Raw genomic sequence first — 13,493 nt, 5'->3', positions numbered from 1 at the left:
CTCATTAGTGTGTTCGATCCCAGGATCATGTTTTATCGTACGTAAGCACATCGGATCGTTTGATTTGGTTTTAGAAGCGTCCGAAAAAAATCTCGACGAGCGATGTCTGGCAAATGTAGAAGTGTGTATGCACTCACTTCCGGCAGTGTAAGCAGATATCTGTAGCGTGTACAGAGTCAGGATCTTTCCAGCAAATGGTTGAGAGATGAATGTCACAGATCTGAAGGTAAATTGTGTAGGTGTCTACACGGAAATCGACATAATGATCGGGACTTTCAGTTGTTGGTAAAATCGGTTCAGAAATCGCATCTGCAGTAATTTTCAGTAGTGTGTGCCCAGTTTTACTCCTTTGGCATAATTAAATGATAAGAAGCTTTAAGGCTAACATGTCTTCCCCACCTTCAGTATAACCGATAACATATCTCCTATATTACTACTATTAAGGCTGATATTCAAACACAGTATGGGGGTGAGACATGCTACAGGGAATGGACACATACTGAATGCTCTAGTGGAACATAGGGATAAAAGTACATATTGAATGTGTGTCATTGCACACACTGTAAGACAGGAGCATTATGGGAGGTGGTAAAAGATTCCGTATTGAATGGCGAGTTCACAACAGAAACTAGAGTCCTAGAACGTGTGCGTGCATTCATATATATTTATGTACATTTTATATTCCAATGTAAAAAAACTTGTCCAGTGAAAGGTGTTGGTGTCAGCGGATGTTAATCAAGCAATTGCCAATACTCGTATAACCCGAGAGCAGTTGCCACTTTATTTTCATGTCCCCTCCAGAAACAAACAAAATGTGCTGACTTTTCTTTAGCGAGTTTGTTTTTAATTTTTTTTTCTTTTTTGCCCTAGTGTTAAGTGTTTCTGTGCTTAGACGGTGACATGTGCCCTCTTCAGTTTAGCTTATAAAATTCCTCAACCACCCTCTTAACATCCCTAGGGTACCCTATTTTCGCCCTTTACACAGTTCACTCAAGACCCCCTGACCAGCATTGCTGTGTGACACAGCCCATTAAGCACTTTTTACCTCTACCTGTCCCATAGATTGTAAGCTTGTGAGCCGGGCCCTCTAACATCTCTGTCTGTCTCTATTACCCAGTATTGTTTTATTACTGTGTTCGTCCCCAATTGTAAAGCGCTACGGAATTTGCTGGAGCTTTTATAAATAAATGATGATAATCATAAGTGGAACTGAAGCCTCAAAAAACAGTAAAGGCTTTAAAACTTTGACAAAGGCTCTAGTCATGACTGTAAACATGACAGAGGGTGACTGAGGTCTAGGTTTGGGGTCTGCTGACTGTCAGCTACCACCATGCTTTGTTTTTTGCTGCGTATCGTGAGAATGGAGCTAATTGTATGATCAGGTTATTGCTTCGCTCTTTTGCAATGCACCAAATTTAGGTTTCTGTTTGGAATTTGGCTGATTACAAACAGTTTTTAGCAAGATCTGGTTCTTAAGGCCACATCCATTCCTGGATTTAGTGTAACCATTAATAGTTCCAGAAACTAAGCTGTATACATGAGATTTTATCATTAAAGTGGTTGCCATAAATAGCCAGTACCTCTAAAATAGTGCAGTGGTCTCTTGTTTATGTAGGTGATATACCGCCATACATTACACACACCTCTGTTGCTCTCTGCCCGCATAAGATGAGCGGGCGTTTACTACATAGAGGAGAGGTAGTGAGAATAGCGGTGTTCTCCCCTGCACCAATTTTCCAGGTGCTCCACAGAGCTGGGGGGGGGGGGGGTGGCTTGGGATCCAGAAATGTATTTGTCTGCCTTGCATCACTGGGGTCATGAGTTCGATTCCCAACCATGGCCTTATCTGTGTGGAGTTTGTATGTTCTCCCCGTGTTTGCGTGGGTTTCCTCCGGGTGCTCTGGTTTCCTCCCACACTTCAAAAACATAATAGTAGGTTAATTGGCTGCTATTAAATTGACCCTAGTCTGTGTATGTGTGTGTGTATATTAGGGAATTTAGACTGTAAGCTCCAGTGGGGCAAGGACTGATGTGAGTTCTCTGTACAGCGCTGCGGAATTAGTGGCGCTATATAAATAGCTGATGATGATTAAACCCCCCTGGCAAATGATTGTGGTCTCTGTTTTGATGTCTCCTTTAGAATCTTTAACATTTTTAGCCTCCCCACACCCTCACCTGACCTAAGGGGTAGAGAGCTGTAGTGTAGCCCAAAACCAGCAGTGTCCTAATAAGAATAATTGTTGAAAATGAACTAGATATGCATATCTATTTAGATAGGTGTCTTTATTGAAAAATTAGACTAGAGAATATACTTTTATAACCCAACATTTAGATTTGAGAGGAAGAATAAGTTATTTATATTACTTTCAACTCGAATAAGGAAATAATGTTTACAAATCACTTTATTACTTTTGGTAATAAATGCAAAAAAACTGCAGCCATAGACGAAACTTTCAATCGCGGTCGAAACTGTCACCACTTTCTTAACAAGGACTTCCGCCCTGGGAAACTATTTAAAAAAATAAATAAAAAATGTCCCAGACAGGCAAATGGGAACATACAGTGCCTGGCTGGCAGGATTCCTCAGGATCATGAGTGTTTGTGTAGTGAAAATGAATTGGTGCCATTATAGTATACGGCACAGGTTAGCAATATCTGGTTCTTTTAGGCCTTGCTGGGATGTGTAGTTCCACAAGACCTGCAGAGGCAGCCGGCTGCACAAGACCGGCGAGTTAGTTTAGCCTGTCCTGCCACAGACACCTGGAAAGGCTGAGATATCCGTTTACAAGTTCAGTCATCATTAAAGTATTAACTTTTAAGGACTGTCAAGTCTTGGGGAAAAAAGGGCTTAGAATTACATTTGTTCCCACCGATAAACTGCTAAATGTTGCTTTCTACACACGCCAAAGAGTCGGCGTCCAGTGAGGGGAACGTGAAGGTCGCGACTTGTCCCTAAGCGTGCAGTTCTCTGACTTTTGGTTCCCACGGTAAATTAATACAGCAGGACTTAAGGTTTTTTAAAGCTTATCTTGTCTATTTCCTTTAATTGTTCTAAAGCGAAAACTGTAACAAATCCTGTAACTGAACAATCATTACTTGTTAAAGCCAAGGCCTGGTCCATAATTCATGTGTAACCCTCTTGTAGTCCCGGGATAATAAAATGACACAAATTCATGTATGTGCTATTTTCTGGCCGACCTGTTGGCACTGTGGTTTGTGTGAGACATACAGGTGTATTGACACAGGGCCGAAAGATTTTGGCACTCTGGTTTTTTTTCAGAGCGGTTTCTAATCCTCTTGCCCGAGTGTGAGAACGCAAGATTGGGATTAGTATCCACCGCAACAGCGAAGTGCCACTTCTGTTACTGTTTTGGGTTTGTTGAATACGCTTCCTGCTGCTAATCTCACCTTGTGTCATCTAATGTTCCTTAAATAGCCCCTCGCTTATCTGCAACATTAACCTGCGTCTTTTTGTTTGGAAGAATGGCGGTTTATCCAATGCGCTTTCAGCTTCTGCAAGACTCTGCTAGCCTCAGATTGACTTGTTGGCAATATTGATTTACAGATGGAAGTTTGATATTTTCAAACTACATGGGAGACTTGATCTCTGGAATTACAGGCTTTCATTTATTTTTTGGTATTACTAGTTGTTCCAGAGTTATTAAATGGAATTTTGTCATTCTAAAATAGACTACGTGCCTAGTGGTTTAAAGCACTTGACAGATAACAGGTCTGTTTTTAACCCAGGGGTTGATGGGCTCGTGTCTATTCTGAACTTAGGCAATCAAATCTAGTAGACTGTTAGACTTTTTAGTATCAAATATGAAGGTATAAATACCCTGTTTAAGTCTATCCATATAACTGTGTTATAGGTAATTAAAGCCAGGACCGCAGCAATAATGATTAAAAAGTTTTTCATATTGTGGTCAAAAAGCTGAAATGGCAATATATAGCATGTCAGTTATGCTTGCTGTGCATTATCTATGTTTGTATTGATCAGTCTACTTTAACACCAGGAAAAATGAGCACATTTCTGTAAACACTGTAACGCCATGTTGTCTCCGTGGACCGTTTCGGAGACACCCTGCATCTCTTCGCGCCAAATTGAATCTGCCGCAATGAGTGAGCCAATACCTTTTGGGAACAGGATTGCTAACATTTTGCCCAAACGGATTCGCATCAAACATATGTATAGGAGAGGCATTGTGATATAATACTAATGAGGTGGATCGCGTTTACCTGAGTGCTTCAGATGTAATTTCATTGCTATTTATTGTTAAACTGACTCTATTGTGCTGCTTGTATCCCATGGGGAAGCTACTGGGGGTCGCTTCCCATTCCACTCAACCAGCTGCGGTAACGTGTGTCGACCTTTTGTATTGTGACGTTATTCACTAATTGAAGGTATGATTAAAAGAGCACTCGTTAGTATGGCATTGCAAACCCGTGATTCATACGGAAGTTATTTTTGACAAGCAATTAGGATTGTTACTAGCCATAAGAAAAATACCTTCTTAACGTAGGGCCTTCATTTAGCATGACTAAGTGACCTTTCTGAAGTCAGACTTAATGAATACTGATTTTGCAATTCCAATTGTACACTGATCTTTGGCATTAGAAGGGAGTAAAAATATTAAGAACTTGGTAACGATAAATGCGATACAAATATATGATTCTCCAAAAAGACAACCTTATTAACATTTTATATAGCGCCAGCATAGTCTGTAGCGCTTAAACTGACATCGTTGGCTTAAAAACGTAGTGTTATCTTTTAAAAAGACACAATAGAGAGGGTTTTACATCTGCGCAAATACCCAGTGTAAGTAGATAATGGCTGCCAAAGAGTGGAGACAGTGAAAGGGGGGGGGGGGGGAAAGACCCCTCCCCCCTAAGTAACTTGTAAACAACCACAAATAAAATTTGGGGTAGTCCCCAGGCGCCTATACAGAGACAATGAAGTCAAGTGGGCGAAATAGGTGTTTATTTGAATGAATCCATAATAGTGAACGTTGGCATAGAATATATTTTCCTCTATGACTGCGATATAAAAACATATATATATAAAAAAACGTGAAACACAGCAAAGATTTTCCAGCAGTCTTGCTGGTAAATAAACTTCACAAGATAGTGAGCTGTTATGCATAAATGGATGATAGAGTCCAGAGTAACTAATTGTAAAGTTGCAAAGATGGTGCAATAGCCATGTGTATAGGCCCAAACAACAATGGGTGTTGTAGTTCTTTACAAAGCAGAGCAGTCTTTATGTATCAAGACAAAAATCAGTATGATTGGAGTGAAGAAACAGCGGCTCCAATTCACCACATAGGGGCAAAGGGTCATAAACAAAACAAACTCGCCCCGCTCTGCAGGGATCTGCCCAATATCACGGCACTTGTGCCCAGCTTTAATATCTTTCCTTGCTCATTACCATGTATCCATGCTCCACGCCCCTGTTCTTTTGAGTGCTTCATGGTGTTTCCGAAAGGAACTGTGACTCTACTTAGACTATAATGGGCGGTAACTCCTGAAACTACTGTAGGAACCATCCTTCAATTTTAAATTCATGTATTTTCTTTCAATACTTTTGGACCCAAGTTTGAAATCTAATGGCTGGAGTTAGGCACTTGTAAAAAATATCGTTAATATGTGTGTTATTTGGTAGAAATTGATCATTCTACAAAAAGATCATGAAGATCCATCCTAAATAGAATGAGGACTCTGTCTGTGTTTGTGGGGGTAGGATGGACCCACATGTTTCAGACCAGGTTCTCTAACTCAACGAATGGAAATAACATTCGTAAAGTTGATTATTGCTAAACATGAGACGCAGTTTGAAGCTCCGAATGGGTAAACGCTGCTCAGGGTCATACATTTTTATCTAACTAATATAAATAAATACATTTTACAAGCTTTGTTCTTCTCTATAACGTACTGGCTGTTTCCAGGAGCTGTGTTGGAGTTGGTAGATATCTTCGGCAGCAGTTTGTAAAGAAATGGGAGAGAAGCTGTTTGTAGTGATCTTGGTTGACATGCAGACCTGTCACCAGTGTCTGTGAACTGTGATATAATAACAGACTTGTACTTTTATTAGTCTGTGTGTGGCTGAGGTCTAGAATTGCCCAATACGGAAAGTTAAGGGCTGGCGTTATTACAGCGGTTAAGTACATTTTGGCCAACTCTCAAACAGAATAAAAGTTTTGTTCCATTCAGGTTAAATATTTCTGTTAATGTAAAAGGAAACTATTATGTCAGATCATGGAATGGACTGTGCGCTAAAGTTTTATTTTACTGTGTTAAAAAATATATATATATATATATATATATATATATATATATATATTTTTTTTTATTATTTTAAAAAAAGGTGTGAACTTTCAGACTAATTATCTAACCCTACCAACTCTAAGATTCGATCATAAATGCTTACACCTACCAATGTGTTTTATTTAAGGAAATTATGTTCCTTCTTTTAGAGATTAATAAAACTCTGTGTTGGTGATTTCAATGACTTCACTGACTTTAAGGAGCTTTAATTTGCTGCAAAACACTGTTATGAAATACATAGTAAATATAATATATGGTATTGTCTGAGCCACACTCGCTCCTCTTGTTTCAGCTGTGCCCTCCTCCACTTAGAATGTAAGCTCTCTAATGAGCAGGGTCCTCCACACCCTTTGTTTTCACGTCTGTGTTTATTTTGTCTGCCTTGTGTCCCTGTTTTTTATGTATGTCCTGTTTTCCCTACTGTACAGCGCTGTGGCGCCTTAGAAATCTACGATAATAGTCGCTGCTCTGTTCAAATATGAGCGACAAATGTGTTTCTTTCCACTGTAATAGGGCCATCTGCAGGGTAGAGGGTGGTACTGCACCAAGGTACAAATTACTCTGAGGTGCAATTCCAGAGTTTAGTTAAATGCACTTATAATTTTACGCACATAATAAATTCTTGGCTATTGCTTCTAATAGTGCAAGGGTGTTCCTAGGGGTGGGGGTGGACCCAATTACAGGCAATTTGCAAGCAAATTACGAATTGGGAGACTGTTCACAGTGCTTCATGTCTTGATGAGCCGTTGGTTCCTAATGAATTGATTGGCTGGAGACATTGGTTAAGCACACACAATGGTTTCCACCATGGTGAGCAGCTGCCAAAGGCCTCAAACAGGTAATCGAGTTATCGGTGCTGTAAACACCGACACTGTTTACTCCTACGTAATTATTCCGATAGCGAACAGAGCAATATAGAAAATATAACTACTTGCCAGTAAAGAGACACAGAGGAAATCTGATGAGAGGACATCGCGACACTTCAAAATGACGTCAGTTGTGTGCCCGACTTGAAAATTTCGACTTTTAAAGTGGCAACGCACGGACCCAGAAAAGTATTACCTTTTGGGTTAGGAATAAAATGGATATTACCGTAGTCCGTGCGTTGCCGCTTTAAAAAGAAAAAAGTTACGCACACAACGGACGTCCTTTGGAAGTTTTGCGATGTCCTCTCATCGGATCTCCTCTGTGTCTTTTTACTGGTGAGTAATTATTTTTTTCTATGTTGCTCTGTTCATTATCGGAATAATTTATGTAGGAGTAAACAGTGTCGGTGTTTACAGCACCGATAACTCGTACTACACCCCTAACAGGGCGTTTTAATAAAAGGTGACTGAAAGCTCCAGTTTGAAGAGGAAAACCTTTTTTTTATTTTTAGTATATTCATTTGTTTCATGGCTGATTGAAATTGCATTTATTGACTTTGTTACCACTTCCCTTTCTTGCAGCGTTCCAAAGCTGAATGGAAGCAATCTGATTATCGAGATGCTGCAGCGACAGGCAGCCGTATGAGCATTAATGTCATGGGTTTGAAGACTTTCTGCGGCCTCTGAAGTCCTTGTGCTGGCAGAATCATTGCTCGGAAGGCCATGGCTCTCTTTACGCCCTGGAAGCTGTCCTCCCAGAAGCTCGGCTTCTTCCTGGTAACTTTCGGCTTCATCTGGGGCATGATGTTGCTGCATTTCACGATCCAACAGCGGACTCAGCACGAAAGCAGCACCATGCTCCGTGAACAGATTTTAGATCTCAGCAAAAGATACATCAAAGCTCTGGCGGAAGAAAATAGGAACGTTGTAGACGGACCATATGTCGGGACTATGACAGCATATGGTAAGCGCACAACAAATTGCACGCTTTGCACGTGCTTCTGAGAGAATGGATGACATTCCTTTATTAAGGCTCTGTTTGATAGTCTAGAAGGACATGCCGGATTCAGTTCATCGACTGTATTTCTGAGACAAATCAAATTATAGGTTTAATTGGACCATCTGGATGAAAGCTATTCAGAAATGCGTGGAGGGTTTGTTGTTATGGCTTTTTATGGTGCTTTTTTAATTCTACTGTTGTGTACGGTTTGTGAAAACTCTGCAGTTGGCGATCAGTGTGGAACTTGAATATGACTGAATCAAAGGGAATATTTTTATTTGGAAGTTTGGGTTGATTTGGAGTGGGAAAATGGTTATGGTGGGAGAGAGATTGGCCTGGCTATACCTTTTTAAAAGCAAACATATGGCAAACATAGTGCCTTTAAAAAGAGGTTTGGGTATCTGACAGGCTAATTTCTGACTTGTTTTGTTTTATTTTTTTTAACCTAACTGTTTCACTGTGTATTTGGCAATCCCTATTGTGCCATATCAGAATTCATTCCAGTTAGATTTGCTCTGGCATCGTGTCAGTGTGCGCGAGTTCATCAGCTGACTGGTTTCACACTTCATTCTGGTTGGTCAGCTCATTGTCTTAACAGTAGGATCAGTGCAACTTGTCCTCCAAGCAATTGGTCAATTGGTTAACGTTTAATGATACCACAGCTTTTTTTGGCTCAATGGTAAACTGAATGGGAATTCATAAGAACATCTTGTTTTGAAGGATTTTTTTGGTGTGCGGGTTTATTTGGATCTGTTCTGATTCTCAACCACAATAGGCCTCTCTTGTTTTTTATTTTTCCTTCTCTCCGTCATGTTGACTATGTAGCCTGCTATAGAGTGCAAGCTCTTGTACTCCCGTCAGTCACTGTTGGCTCTGGCGCTTCTGTCCTTGCCACATTTGCGTTATCTCCGATATTCAGTCTAAACTAGCTCTTTCACAAATAGTTTCTATCATTTACTTGTAAGGCGCCACAAAACTGCTGCGCGAGGCAGTGAGCGTTACAAATCCTTTAAAAATACAAATCGCACATAAATCCACAACACGCATGATTGAAGGAGGTGCAGACCGGAGATGGAGGGAAGAGAGGACCCTGTTGATAATGCTCGAGGGGTAGATTTATCAAACCTTCTAAAATTGAAAAGTGGAGATGTTGCCCATAGCAACCAATCAAATTCTAGGTATCATGTTCTAGAATGTACTAGATAAATGATAGCTAGAATCTGATTGGTTGCTATGGGCAACACCTCTACTTAGTCTTTTTAGAAGGTTTTGATACCACTGTGCATGTGGTGTCTCGTTTTATTTAGCATGACACGACTGAACCTACTGGAAGCTATTGTTAGAACATTTGTATTCCCTGCTTGGTAGATGACAGGAATTCAGTGTTTTTGCTTGGTGTGTGTGCTGTCTGTTGACATTTAGAGATGGGGGGAAAACAATCACTAACAATAAAAGTTCTTGGCACCCCCCCTCTGCCTCAGTTACATGCTTTTATTTTATCTGTTCCAATTTGCTGTAAATAGCCCTTTTATTTACCATTGTACTGAATAGCTTCTCTGTTTGCAATGGGGGAGAAATTTGACCATATACACACAAATGCTTGTTCATTTTGAAAGAAATGATTCTTACTATGTCTGAGTTGTACGGCCACAACCAATGCCGGAACTGGGCAGAAATGTTTAAATTTAATTGACAAAATTGACTAAAAATAATCTAGAGGACAGAATACTGTACAGTGGGGCAGTCCGTTCTGTGCGCAGTCTATAAATTGTCTAGGAGCCAGAAGTGGATGTTATCTGTCTCTGAGGGCGGGAGGGTTACTTTACACTTCTACAATGCCGTTGAACCTTTTTTTTTCTTTAATTCACAAACCGTTCAATACACCATAGTGAAGGCGGCCATTTTGTCAATAGTCATGAGCTTGTAGTCCATGAATGGTTTGGGTGCTGTTACCTCGTGACTAGACATCAGGCCTCATTACTATTAGGCTGTGTTTCCAGTACACATTCCTAGCTAATTGATATGTCCACTTTAAGGAGATGGCCAGGGCTGTTTTTGAATTTGGTAAAATGTAATGTGTTCCTTCCTGGGGCCATCAGTGTTGGGGTTATCAGCCTGTCCAGTACTCGACCCCCCCCCCACTCCTCCATCCATTGCATCCAGTATGAAAAGGCATCTTTTTATATTTAAATATTATGGTACCCCCTGACTTGAGATGTTTGTTACATAGCATAGGTAAATATGATATTGTTAATCTCAGACTCCATTCCTGTGTGAATATCTACAGTTCAAATTGGACATACATGCGATACTGTCCTACATCTCTATTGCCAATTATGCACAAACTGAGTTATATAGTGGAAGGAGCAGGGTTTCCATGCAGCACAGAGTATATCAGGAGAAGAGTGATATGTTAGTGAGGACAGGGCTGCATGTGACAGGGGCAGTGACATGATGTGAGGAGGGGAATGGAGACAGCAGGAAGCCACAGACTGAGAGTTATATAGTGCAAGGTGCAGGGTCCCCCAGCAGCACAAAAGGATGAAATTAAGCTATTCTCAAACTAGAACATTGTGGTTTAAAATACTTTTTAAAAATGTAGTTCTATTACAGTATCCTTTCGACAAAACAAAGCTAAATTCTGCTAGAAGCCTCTACCCTCCTAACACGCATTATTGGGCTCCGTACCTGTCTAGTTACAGTGTGACTATTAGTGTGTAAACACTGGTGCATGAAGATGACACTGTAGAATAACTCAGGAGCTGCCTGTCCTAGAGATGGAGCACATTAATACAGCATCACTGCTAGAAGCGACACCTTGGTCTGCAGCCCAGGAGTTTGGCCGTCTTCCCATCTCCCTTCTTATTAAATCTATTTTCCAGTACTGCTATTTGGGAGCAGCGAGGGATGTTTTTGCCAAATAGTCTTTTCTTAACACTGTATTCCAGAAAAATAAGTCTTTGGATTCATGTTGTATGAATAGTTTCCACAACACATTACCAGCTCAGATTCTTTACTACTTTACTATTAAATAATAAGAACAAAATACTATTTGGTCTTAGCAACTTTATTTCTTAAGGATTTATTTATTTTATTTGTGCTCTCTGTAGAAGTCCCATTTAACACTGGGATAAATTGAGAAACAAGCTTTTCCTTTTCATTTTTATTTGGAATTATTATTATTATTATTATTATTATTATTATTATTATTAATCATAATAATATAATATTATTATTGTGTCCAAAATTTAAAGAGCAGCAAATATTATTGTTCTATATCTGGCTTCTGGCGTTGTCCAGCTCTGCCTTTTAAAGTGAATCTAAACTAGGGATGCAAAACCGAGCCCACCCGAACTTAGGGGATCCAAGTAGGCTTGTGAGCCGGCTCTGTACTTTCGCGTGACCTCGGATTTGAATCAAGGCAAAAAGTCATTGTTGCGTTGTCGGATCTCGCGGGTTTTGGATTCCATAAGTACCTCCCTCCCCAGGAGATCCAGCGCCATTACTCACACAGAAACAGGGGTAGCAGTGTTCTTGTCACTCTCCAGTCTCCAGTGACATTGCTCAGTGCCATTGCTCACACAGAAACAGGGGTAGCAGTGTTCTTGTCACTCTCCAGTCTCCAGTGACATTGCTCACAGCCATTGCTCACACAGAAACAGGGGTAGCAGTGTTCTTGTCACTCTCCAGTCTCCAGTGACATTGCTCACAGCCATTGCTCACACAGAAACAGGGGTAGCAGTGTTCTTATCACTCTCCAGTCTCCAGTGACATTGCTCACACAGAAACAGGGGTAGCAGTGTTCTTATCACTCTCCAGTCTCCAGTGACATTGCTCAGTGCCATTGCTCACACAGAAACAGGGGTAGCAGTGTTCTTATCACTCTCCAGTCTCCAGTGACATTGCTCAGTGCCATTGCTCACACAGAAACAGGGGTAGCAGTGTTCTCATCACTTTCCAGTCTCCAGTGACATTGCTCAGTGCCATTGCTCACACAGAAACAGGGGTAGCAGTGTTCCTGTCACTCTCCAGTCTCCAGTGACATTGCTCAGTGCCATTGCTCACACAGAAACAGGGGTAGCAGTGTTCCTGTCACTCTCCAGTCTCCAGTGCCATTGCTCACACAGAAACAGGAGGGGTAACAGTGTTCTTGTCACTTGACAAAAATTGTCAAAATTTTACAAAACACACGACGGCGGTTTTGCCAAAACAAAAACACGAAGTTAATCCAGATCCAAAACCAAAACACGGGGGTCAGTAAACATCTCTAATCTAAACCTGTAAAGCTATATTGCTATTTGGAGAGGAGAGTAAGCCGGAACACTTTGCCTTTTGTCAAGGACCTCTATTTACTGCACGCTGCCATATTATTGTGCATTTATCGCTATATTGCCCCCTCAGCAGAGATATATTCTACTGCAGACTTTATCTTTACCTGTTTACGTAAAAAACTCCTTTGATTTGCGCTCGGTACACGTTAAAGAGCTCCCAGATGCCAAAGGCTGACGTTGTATTATCAAGGCATAATGCCTCATTTTATGGGCTTTTTAAAGAGGAACAGTGACTAAAGGAGAACTCCGGTCAAAGCGTGGGTGGAGTTCAAGAAGTTGTACAATAATACTGTACATTCTTTATAAGCTGGTGGCCCTGATGTCTGTAAGAGTTCAGATCTGCAACTCTGTTATCGTTTGGTTGTGACTCAGTCTGTTCCTTTTAGCCGGTCTCAATGCCAGGAAGACGCACAATCTATTAATCATTACCTACGGGAAAAAATAATGTTCATGTAGAACTTCAGGAGACAAAGGGTACCTGGCATAACAACACCAGGAATCAGATACTTTATACTTGGATTTATTTATAATAAACCAGATTGAATTTTACACCAAGTAAAGGAATGGTTGGGTGCAGTATTTGTATTTTAGATATTAATTCCACATGACTAGGGTACTTTACTTACTGGAAATGACATTGGGTTGTTGAGTAGAAAGACGTTCGCTGACCCTTTGCTCCTTGTGGGGGCTGTGTGTGTGTGTGTCACAGTTGTGTGATATGTCTTGTTTAGGTGTCACAATACACAAGGTTCTCCTCCTTGTAGGCATCATCCAGCTGTTGTAATGTGTAAAAAACTAGTGTTTGTTTTTGGATGAATATTTGCTTAGTCCACAAGATAACTATGAGCAGGTGACTGGTAGAGTTTGATCCATTAACTTGTATAGGAACTGTTAGAATTATACTGGTGCTGCATTGTGCATTCTCTGGTTAGTATTTCATTTATTGTATGTCTTTAACTGTTGACTCCACTG

The 13,493-nt window shown here is 40.6% G+C and overlaps 1 protein-coding gene across 5 annotated transcripts in view; it reads left to right on the top strand.

Moving 5' to 3' along the window:
* Positions 1 to 13,493, top strand: part of MGAT5 (alpha-1,6-mannosylglycoprotein 6-beta-N-acetylglucosaminyltransferase) — an 87,847-nt gene that overhangs the window by 7,979 nt on the left and 66,375 nt on the right. For all 5 annotated transcript variants that reach the window (XM_075180961.1, XM_075180963.1, XM_075180962.1 and 2 more), the window contains exon 2: positions 7,773 to 8,154. In XM_075180961.1, coding sequence (XP_075037062.1) covers positions 7,914 to 8,154 — 241 coding nt within the window. In that variant the 5' untranslated portion in view covers positions 7,773 to 7,913. The remainder of the gene's footprint in view (positions 1 to 7,772; positions 8,155 to 13,493) is intronic.

Source organism: Mixophyes fleayi, chromosome 7 (assembly GCF_038048845.1).
Source record: "Mixophyes fleayi isolate aMixFle1 chromosome 7, aMixFle1.hap1, whole genome shotgun sequence".
NCBI lineage: Eukaryota > Metazoa > Chordata > Amphibia > Anura > Limnodynastidae > Mixophyes > Mixophyes fleayi.
This window is presented reverse-complemented; position numbering and strand designations above follow the sequence as displayed.